The sequence below is a fragment of the Acipenser ruthenus genome, chromosome 4 (genome assembly GCF_902713425.1).
Source record: "Acipenser ruthenus chromosome 4, fAciRut3.2 maternal haplotype, whole genome shotgun sequence".
Lineage (NCBI taxonomy): Eukaryota > Metazoa > Chordata > Actinopteri > Acipenseriformes > Acipenseridae > Acipenser > Acipenser ruthenus.
In genome coordinates this window covers 105,723,621-105,734,907 of record NC_081192.1, presented here as the reverse complement: position 1 = coordinate 105,734,907, position 11,287 = coordinate 105,723,621, and the positions used below count along the sequence as shown (strand labels likewise).

The 11,287-nt window shown below is 38.9% G+C and overlaps 1 protein-coding gene across 1 annotated transcript; it reads left to right on the top strand.

Annotated features, from left to right (window-relative positions):
- The first annotated feature begins 389 nt into the window (after positions 1 to 389).
- LOC117399662 (uncharacterized protein C9orf152-like) lies at positions 390 to 5,270 on the top strand. Its single transcript, XM_033998974.3, has 2 exons — positions 390 to 753; positions 2,050 to 5,270. The coding sequence occupies exons 1-2, from the start codon at positions 498 to 500 to the stop codon at positions 2,616 to 2,618; spliced, it is 825 nt and encodes a 274-aa protein (XP_033854865.3). The 5' UTR covers positions 390 to 497; the 3' UTR covers positions 2,619 to 5,270.
- Positions 5,271 to 11,287: the final 6,017 nt, after the last annotated feature.

Below are 11,287 nucleotides of genomic sequence, written 5' to 3'. Positions count from 1 at the left end.
GTAGGTTGTTTTCAACTGTCCCTTAGATAAGCATAGAGCTTGCTTAGCAATGATCGGTCTTAGGATGACCGGTATCTTAGGCGGCTCAATAATAGTATGCTACCAGTGGGAGGAGCTAGAGATGACCACGTCACGGTCCCCGCGTTATATGTGTGATATATGTACGTCAATGACTTGTATAATCCATTCTCCATTTGACATTGCAAGGGAAGTTTATTGGGTCTCACCTTCACCTGCTTTACAAAGCCATCTGTCTCTAAGCCATCTATTCCGCTAGTGTCATAAAGCCGCCCGCACCTGTTTGTCTAAACACGGCGCTATGTAGTGTACCACGCTTTTTTTTCAGGTGCTCTTTCATTGGTTATCATAGAGGAGCAAGCAACCAATACTTTATCCTTTGCACACCAGTGCTGCTCCAAATCATAATTCTAGCCTAAGTTCAGGTGACCGTTTCAGTGTCACATTCAGGGTTCTGCGTTTCCAAGTGCAGCAGGTGGATGACACACTGTCAAAAAACGATTATTACGTGTCAAATGCAAAGAAAGGAGCGAGGCTGCTGTATACATCTGGCACCTTCACTGGCACAGATGGTGAAGGCAGGTGAATTTGACGACGCAACAACAGGAGTCATACTTCGAATAGAGGGGACACACCGCGATAAGCAAGCAACCGAGATGGACGTTACACTCCTGAAGGAACAACACCACTGCATTAGAAAGAAACTCCGAACACACGTTGTTTGGGTCAAAACAGGTAAGCGAATTGATCATATATCCTAGCCACTGTTCAACGCATTCATTCATTCGGTGTAAAAAGTGTAGGAAAATGAATTGCTTGTTTGTACTTTTGTGTCTGTTCATGTTTTAACTCAATAGAATACACGTTGGCTCTGCATTTACTTGAGGAGGTTTGGGTCCCCAGGACAGGTGAGACGCTGATTTTGGTACCCCATGGAATTCACTATACCATGTAATTTCACGCCTGCACAGATGCGTTTTTTTTCTTTTTTTTCGCAAGACAGCTGAATTGGAAAGTCAAATATATCTGTGTTTACGCGCCTCATTATTTTCTCCCAATAAAACCGTGATGTAGACAGGCTTGTTGTTTGGCTTAGTTACCGTGATGCATTCAGGCTTATTGTTTTACTTACTTTGAAGCACGAAAGCGTCACATTATATTTATTTTGAGCAATTCTATATCTTGTTTTTGACGTGAAATTCTGTATCGGAAATGTAAACTAATCAATGAAGTATCGCTGCCCAGAAAGACTTCGGTAATATTTAATAAGCAATGAATATAAGTCAGACCAAGTAAAACATAACACAAATACTGAGCAGCGTGTCTTTTTAAATTTATTGTACTCTTCTGTTTGGTTAAAGCTCTCTTTATCCCTCAGTGCAGACTGCAAATAAATCTTTGGCCGCGTTCACATTACTCCTAAAAAGTCTTGTAGTCGGGAGTCGTATGTTTTTTGTACAGACTGTCCTGTGAGGTATGTGTTCAGTTGTATTAAACACTGGGGTCCCCCAATATTCTACATGGGTGGGGGTACAGTATTCCATAGCTATTGATAAGCCATAGAATTACGTATCCCCTCACAATGTAATCAAAACACCAGTTTAATGACTCATGTCCTATGTTTTTTGTACAGACTGTTCTGTACAGAATTTCACGTCAAAAACAATATATAGAAAAACAAGAAAATAGTGTGGCGCGTAAACACAGATATATTTGACTTTCCAATGCAGCCGTTTTTCGAAAAAAAAGAAAAAAACGCATCTGCGCAGGCGTGAAATTTCAGGGGATACTGAATTCCATGGGGTACCAAAGTCAGCGTCTCACCTGACATGCCTGTAAACTAGTGGGGAAAATAACAAAAACACAACGTTAAATTAGGCGACTGCAAAAATGAAATGCGAGTTAAAAGTGGGATAGGGATGAACAATTCACGTACAGTAATTTGTAAGCTCTGTTTGAAATAAAATTATTATTATTATTATTATTATTATTATTATTATTTTTTTTTTTTTTTTTTTTTTTCCTGCACAGCTAACAATGAAGAAATGAATGGCAAGCCCCTGGTCAGTGTTGTCTCAATAAACCAGAACATGAGAAAAGCAAAAGCCTTTGAGGTGGAGATGCCATTCAAAGAGATTCAGTTTAATTTCCCTGGCAACCTCCAGGACTATGAATCCCTCTGGCACACCCACCTGGGAATCTACCGCAACACTCAAACAGAGCACCGAAACACTGGAACAGCCGGAGACAGCGCCAAGACAATGGACTCAGGAGAGCAGCCCAGCCCCACAGCCGACCCCTCACTAACGAAGGATATCTCCCTGTCATGTCAGAAGCTGCTGGAGGAGCAAGCAGTTGATACTTCAGAGGGAGCCAGCCAATCAGATGTGCCTGACCGCACCAGCAACTGCTGCTTGGGAGATTCACTAACCCACAGGTCAAGAAAGCTCTCGACTCCTGCGATTCAGACTGGACAGCAGAGTCTAGACGCTTATAAGTCACCAAGCAGCACCAAGCTGCTCAGCTACCCTTTCCCTCAGAAGAAATGCCCCAAGAAATCGGAGGCTGCCCGGAGACTTGGGTTGTATGCTACACATTAATCAAATGCCCTTTGCTCTGTACACTCACTCACGTGTGGTTTTTAAGGCTGAGGGGATGTCTGCTTTTCGCCATCGATGCACCAGTGTCCTTAAATAAAGTAATACATTTAGAGCTACTCATAATATACCCAAGAGCTACTAAATTGTTGAAAACTATTACATCAAATGACATTACCAAAGCGCCTCCTCCATTCTTGAATTATTTTGTATTTTTTGAAAGGAGAAAATATATTCATTTCACAAAATGAAAAACAGTACTTCAGAGAACTTGGAAATATATCACAGAGCTGTTTGGTTGTAGTTTTGTAAAAATCGACGTGTGTGCAACCTTTTTTTTTTAAAAAAAGAGTTAATTAAAGACTGGAGTAAACGGTTTGGAAATGCGACCCTTCATCTTTTCACATGAACACTGCTGTAACAATGTGTCTCTTTCAATACTGCACATTTGAGACCTGTATAGAGAATGGTGTTGCACAACATTACAATACCCCTTACTTTACAAAACTAAACAATGAGTCAACTGGTCTTACAAAACCTGTATCTCCCTAACACAACAGAAGCACATTTGTATTGCTGCCATTTCCTCCTCACCTGCTCTGTTTGCATAAATCCCAGTCAGATGACTGATAGTTTCTTTTGTCAGTGTGAGCTGCTTTGGGTTTCTTACTGTATATTCAGCTAGCTTTAGTGTGACAGCTCCTTGTAGGAGGAAGTACGTTGGACTGAAACAGTTATTGACTTGCCTTCCCTGCTTGTACTGTACCATGTCATCTGTATTATCAGTAGAGAGCATGTTTTTAATAGTTTTAATATAAATACTTCACATTACTGTCAATATCAATGCTATAGTCCTGTACTGTATATTATATTTTAATTGTGTAAAATAGAACATTCCCAGTAAGAAAGTAACAAACTTGAATTGCTGATAAGGGGGAAAAATTATAATTGGCTTGATGAAATCCAACATAATTTAAAAAAATATATATATTCTGACATTTTAAATGGAATACCAAGCCCTGTGTTAAATGACACCTTGTGCTAATTAAACAAATTAGTATTAACTGAATAATCTGCCAAGCTAAATATACAGCAAGTTTAAGGAGTGTACTAGTAATGGCCAAAATGTAGAGACAGTAATTTACTGCACCAAGAATGTAGTAGCATATCATAGAGATACTGTTTAAAATGATGGGGTTTGAAATGTACAGCAGCTGTCTGGATAGCTTTGTTGCCACTGCATACTGTATGTACTAAAACACATTTTACCAGCCAGAAGGCAGCTTATAAAGACACACATTGTGGGTACAATGTTTCAGATCATACAGTACATTGCCTAGTTCCATTCCATACATTATATAAAGGACTGCCGACATTACAAGGGCAGCGGTGTGGAGTAGTGGTTAGGGTTCTGGACTCTTGACCGGAGGGTCGTGGGTTCAATCCCCGATGAGAATCTGGGACACTGCTGCTGTACCCTTGAGCAAGGTACTTTACCGAGATTGCTCCAGTAAAAACCCAACTGTATAAATGGGTAATTGTATGTAAAAAAGAATGTGATATCTTGTAACAATTGTAAGTCGCCCTGGATAAGGGCGTCTGCTAAGAAATAAATAATAATAATAATAATAATAATAATAATAATAAGTACAAGCACCAGGGATCAGATATTCAGAGAACTTGGTAAAGAAAAATGATAAGATGGGTGATGAATGAATGCTGGGGTTTGAGAAGAGATCTGTGAGGACTATGAAATGGAGATAAAAGCAAAAGCCTATTTTGAAGCACCAGAAAGGATTGTTTTCTGAGATTAATAGAACAACTGTAATGTTATGAAACTAGCAGTAAGCAACTCAGAGATTAATAGAACTGTAATGTTATGAAACTAGCAGTAAGCGACTCAGAGATTAATAGAACTGTAATGTTATCACTAGCAGTAAGAAACTCAGAGATTAATAGAACTGTAATGTTATGAAACTAGCAGTAAGCGACTCAGAGATTAATAGAACTGTAATGTTATCACTAGCAGTAAGAAACTCAGAGATTAATAGAACTGTAATGTTATGAAACTAGCAGTAAGCGACTCAGAGATTAATAGAACTGTAATGTTATGAAACTAGCAATAAGCAACTCAGAGATTAATAGAACTGTAATGTTATGAAACTAGCAGTAAGCGACTCAGAGATTAATAGAACTGTAATGTTATGAAACTAGCAGTAAGCAACTCGGTTGCAGGATGTAGTTGCTACATTATCAGGTCCAGCCAAGGTCCTGGATTGGATTGCACAGGTGAGCACCACAGGGTCAGACATTCGTCTGGATAGCTGGCATTCTGAAGTGCAATGAAGGCAACTAAAAGACACTCCACAACTGCCTCCCTAAGAGGATGTGAACACATATAATGGTAAAGGTCATTTACAAACATGAAATAGCCAAATGGAGTGTTTGAACAGTTGTATATAAAAAGCACTGAATGGTTGATGACATGTATGGGGGCAGTGAAAAATAAATTATATTGGAAGGTATTTTCTCTTTACAGTAATTGTAGTTAACAAAATACATTCCCCAAATCTTACCGTCCAGGTTCAGAAATTACCAAACCAGAGCAACTCTATCTGAAAACATTGTCAAACAGCATTCTAACCAAGTGCACTACCAGATAGCATGTCTGAAAATAAAAATACAACAACAATACAATAACATGTGTTTCTTTCAAAACTGCACATTTGAGACCTATGGAGCTAATAGAAGTGCACAACGGTTACTTTGACAGGCTCTAAGGATTGCTCAAAGGGCAGTTTTCTGGAAGAGATCTGCTCAAGAAAGTGGTAGGGAACAGAAGCAGAAAGGTTAAGGGATGGGATCTGCATGTTAGAGGCAGACTGTGAAAGTTATTGAAGGGAGCAGGAGAAAAAAAACACGAGGGATAAAGACATAGAAAGGAGACTACAGAGGTTTGAGAAAAGTTCTGACGACTGAAGTTCTGCGAGGGAGCAAAAATGAAAGTTATGAAAATAATACAAAGGAAAGGCTCTGCAAAGCGTCACCGGGACGTGTACACAACAACTCAGGTAAGATAGCCATTAAATGTATTTATCTAAATGCTACAAGTCTCAAAAACAAAATGTTAGAACTTGAAGCGACTGCACTAACAAGTAACTACAATGTGATTGGTGTTACAGAAACTTGGTTATCTGAGAGTGATGGAGACGAATATAATATTAGTTGGTACACACTGAATAGGAAAGACAGGCAGGACAGAAGAGGCGGAGGGGTAGCGCTATACATAAGAAATAGCCTTGAAGCCCAGGTGTTAAATCAGGACAAACAAAACAATGCAGAATCAATATGGGTCAGAATAATGGACAAAAATTCAAAGGGCATAATAATAGGGCCATGCTATAGACCACCAAATTCAGATGCTGAGCAAAATAGGGCAGCAGTGTGGAGTAGTGGTTAGGGCTCTGGACTCTTGACCAGAGGGTTGTGGGTTCAATCCCCAGTGGGGGACACTGCTGTTGTACCATTGAGCAAGGTACTTTACCTACATTGTTCCAGTAAAAACCCAACTGTATAAATGGGTAATTGTATGTAAAAATAAATAAATAATGTGATATCTGTATAAAGTGAAATAATGTATAATGTGATATCTTGTAACAATTGTAAGTCGCCCTGGATAAGGGCATCAGCTAATAAATAATAATAATAATAATAATAAAAAAAAAATAACCTGTTATACAATGACATTAGAAATGTATGCAGCAAAGGAGAATCCTTTCAAATTCCCCCATATAAAATGAGAAAACCCAGTGGGGAGCTCAAAAGCCAAAATTGAAATGGTAGAAATGACAAATGACTGCTTCCTAACGCAATTTGTCAAGGCACCGACAAGATGGGAGGCATACCTTGATTTAGTCTTTTCAAATAATGAAGACAGAATAACTAAAACAGAGGTCAGAGAGGCATTGGCAAACTCAGGCCACAACATGGTCTCATTTGAAGTATTTTTTAAAACCCCAAAAGTAATGAGTAAAGCTAAGGTTTACAATTTTAGAAAGGCAAACTATGAAGGTATGAAACAGAGACTAACCTAAGTAGATTGGAGTAAAATAGAGAAAACATCCACAGAAAAAGGATGGCTGTTTTTAAAAATGTAGTACTAGAAGCGCAAAACAATTACATCCCAAAAGTAGACAAATCAAAATCTAAAACAAAATAGGCAAAATGGTTTAATAGATCAATTAAAAAAAATATTCAGAGAAAAATGCACTTTACAGTTTAAAAGGGACCAAGAACAAAGTACACAAAAAGAGTACTTAAAACTGCAAACACAAGTCAAAAAGAAAGTCAGAAAGGCCAAGAGAGAGATAGAAATGAGCATTGCTAAGGGGGCTAAAACCAATTCCAAAAAGTTTTTCCAATATTATAACAGCAAGAGAACATTCAAGGAGGAGGTAAAATGTCTAAGAGATACAATTGGCAAAATCATAGATGAAGAAAAAAAATAGCAAATATATTAAATGATTACTTTTCACAGGTTTTTACAAAGGACGACACAGACAATATGCCCCACATGTCGACCTGTTCCTAACCAGTTTTAAATAACAAGCATAACAGAGGCAGAAGTGTTAAAGGGACTAGGAGCTCTTAAAATAAACAAATCCACTGGGCCGGATGAGATCCTCCCAATAGTACTCAAAGAAATGAACAAAGTTATTTACAAACCGCTAACCAAGATCATGCAACAGTCTCTTGACACAGGGGTTGTACCGACAGACTGGAAAATAGCAAACGTAATACCGATCCACAAAAAGGGAGACAAAACCGAACCAGGTAACTACAGACCAATAAGCCTGACTTCTATTATATGTAAACTTATGGAAACTATAATAAGATCCAAAATGGAAAATTACCTATATGGTAACAGTATCCTGGGAGACGGTTTTAGGAAAGGGAGATCGTGTCTAACTAACCTGCTTGATTTTTTTGAGGATGCAACATCGACAATGGTTAATTGCAAAGCATACGACATGGTTTATTTAGATTTCCAGAAAGCTTTTGACAAAGTCCCGCATAAAAGATTAATTCTCAAACTGAACGCAGTAGGGATTCAAGGAAATGCATGCACATGGATTAGGGAGTGGTTAACATGTAGAAAACAGAAAGTACTGATTAGATGAGAAACCTCAAAATGGAACGAGGTAACCAGTGGTGTACCACAGGGATCAGTATTAGGTCCTCTGCTATTCCTAATCTACATTAATGATTTAGGTTCTGGTATAGTAAGCAAACTTGTTAAATTTGTAGACAACACCAAAATAGTAGGCGTGGCAAACACCATTGCAGCAGCAAATGTCATTCAAAATGATCTAGGCAGCATTCAGAACTGGGCAGACACATGGCAAATGACATTTTAATAAAGAAAAGTGTAAGGTACTGCACACAGGTAATAAAAATATCATTTATAAATGCCATATGGGAGATTGTGAAATTGAAGAAGGAATCTATGAAAAAGATCTAGGAGTTTATGTTGACTCAGAAATGTCTTCATCTAGATAATGTGGGGAAGCTATAAAAAAGGTGCCACAGAGCTGAAACACTTGGCTGAGTGACACACTGCCTCCCAGAGGCCAGGTACAGTACTGCACTTCACCACCAGCAGCTCCATGCGCCTGTCTGTGAAGGAGGAGGCAGTGCCTTCAGTAAAGCAGGCCTCGGCAGATCTGTAAAAACAATAGGCATTTAACAAAGAATGAAAAGCACATTGATGAAGCCATCAGCCATGGCATGACCTAAGGAACCCCACATTAGGAGATTACATGGAGGTTATTAGCACTAAAACGATTGCAATGCTAACCTGGGAAGAATTGAATGCTCAGTACTGACTGAGTATGGTATTATTTTTAGTCTTAAGTAACAGTAATGCGCTTTTTAGCAGTGAGAATGAGCAGACATCCAAGATCCAGACAGGGGATAGGGGTTTCTCAGTAGTGTCTAGATTAGTGGAACATGCACATTAAACGTTCTGCTAAACTAGCTTTAAGCAGCAACATTGCTGTAGCGTAGCCAGATCAAGCTTCAAGATACTGGTAGCATCTGAAGGGTGGAATGCACACATCTATCCATGGGATTACAGGCACCACCTGTCCCAAACACTATAGCAATCTATCCATGGGATTACAGGCACCACCTGTCCCAAACACTATAGCAATCTATCCATGGGATTACACAAGTGTATATATCACAAGTCATCTTCTAGCCTGGGTCTTGAGGTGAGTTCATTAAAATTAAATTTAAAAAAGAATTAAAGTATTTTAAAAAGTGTATTGGCATATAATAAATGAACAATGTATTTTTCTGTGTAACACTAACTACAGATTATGGAAAATTGTACGTTATTATTATTATTATTATTTATTTCTTAGCAGACGCCCTTATCCAGGGCGACTTACAATTGTTACAACATATCACATTATACATTATTTCACATTATACAGATATCACATTATTTTTACATACAATTACCCATTTATACAGTTGGGTTTTTACTGGAGCAATCTAGGTAAAGTACCTTGCTCAAGGGTACAACAGCAGTGTCCCCCACTGGGGATTGAACCCACAACCCTCCGGTCAAGAGTCCAGAACCCTAACCACTACTCCACACTGCTGCCCTATACAGTGCCTTGCATAAGTATTCACCCACCTTGGACTTTTCCACATTTTGTAGTGTTACAACCTGGAATTAAAATGGACTTAATTAGGCTTTTTTGTCACTGATCTACACAAAATAGTCCATAATGTCGAAGTGGGGAAAAAAATCTACATATTTTTCAAAATTATTTACAAATAAATAACTGAAAAGTCTTGATTGCATAAGTATTCACCCCCTTTGCTGTGACACCCCTAAAAAAGCTCTGGTGCAACCAGTTGCCTTCAGAAGTCACATAATTAGTTGAATGGAGTCCACCTGTGTGCAATTAAAGTGTCACATGATCTCGGATTAAATACATCTGTTTCTGGAAGGCCCCAGAGTTTGTTAGAGAGCATATTTAAACAAAGAGCATCATGAAGACCAAGGAGCGATCAAAACAAGTCTGGGATAAAGTTCTGGAGAAGCACCAGTCAGGGTTGGGTTATAAAAAAATATCCCAAACTTTGAACATCCCCCAGAGCACCGTTGAATTCATTATTAAAAAATGGAAAGAATATGGCACAACCGCGACTCTGCCTAGAGAAGGCTGTCCACCAAAACTCAGTGACCAGGTAAGGAGGGCATTAGAGAGAAGCAACCAAGAGGCCAATGGTAACTCTGAAGGAGCTGGAGAGATCCACAGCTGAGATGGGAGAAACCGTCCATGGGACAACTATAACCCAGACGCTCCACAAAGCTGGGCTTTATGGAAGAGTGGCGAGAAGAAAGCCATTGCTAAAAAAAAAACATATCAAATCCTGTTTGGATTTTGCCAAAAGGCATGTGGGAGACACAGCAAACATGTGGAAAAAGGTTCTCTGGTCTGATGAGACCAAAATTGAACTTTTTGGGCTTAGTGCAAAACGCTATGTGTGGCGCAAAGCCAACACTGCTCATCACCCTGAGAACACCATCCCCACGGTGAAGCATGGTGGTGGCAGCTTCATGTTATGGGGATGCTTTTCATTGGCAGGGACTGGGAAACTGGTCAGGGTTGAGGGCAAGATGGATGGAGCCAAATACAAAGAAATTCTAGAGGAAAACCTGTTTCAGTCTACAAGAGACCTGGGACTGTCTTTCCAGCAGGACAATGACCCTAAACACACAGCCAAAGCTACACTGGAGTGGTTTAAAAACAAGAACCTGAATGTCTTAGAATGGCCCAGTCAAAGCCCAGACCTCAATCCGATTGAGAATCTGTGGCAAGACTTGAAAATTGCTGTTCATCAACGGTCCCCATCCAACTTGACAGAGCTTGAGCAATTTTGCCAAGAAGAATGGGCAAAAATTGCAGGATCCAGATGTGCAACGCTGGTAGAGACTTACCCAAAAAGACTCACAGCTGTAATTGCTGCCAAAGGTGCTTCTACCAAGTATTGACTCAGGGGGGTGAATGCTTATGCAACCAACAAATGTCTTTTTTTTTGTTTAATTAACTTTTGTGTCACAATAAAAAATATTTTGCACCTTCAAGTGCTTAGTATGATGTGTAAATCAAATGGTAAAAATCCCAATTAAATCCATTTTAATTCCAGGTTGTAACACTACAAAAGGCTTTTGCTTTGTTTTGCTTGTGTACTCTAAGCTACGGCGTTACGTCATCAACAGGGCGTAGATACACTAGTGATAGACCTCCCCCTTGTGGTTAATAATTATTATTGCAGCTTTACAAATTCACACAGTGATACTGTAGAACGACCCCAACCCCAATTATAGTACAGTGGCACATACATTTTCTTACAGATTTCAGAGAGTTTTTATGGTATGAGATTTATTTATTTATTTATTTATTTATTTGCAACAAAAGTGTTTCCTATAAAAAATGTTAACAAAAAAAACCTACTATACACTATAAAGTAGGGTTTTTTAAAAATGGTATCTAAAACCACATTTTCCTGTGGTGTGCATCTTTAAAATGAGAATACTCCCCCTCTCCCCCCCCACCGTCCCAGATTACATAATTCTCAATTGAGAAATTTTG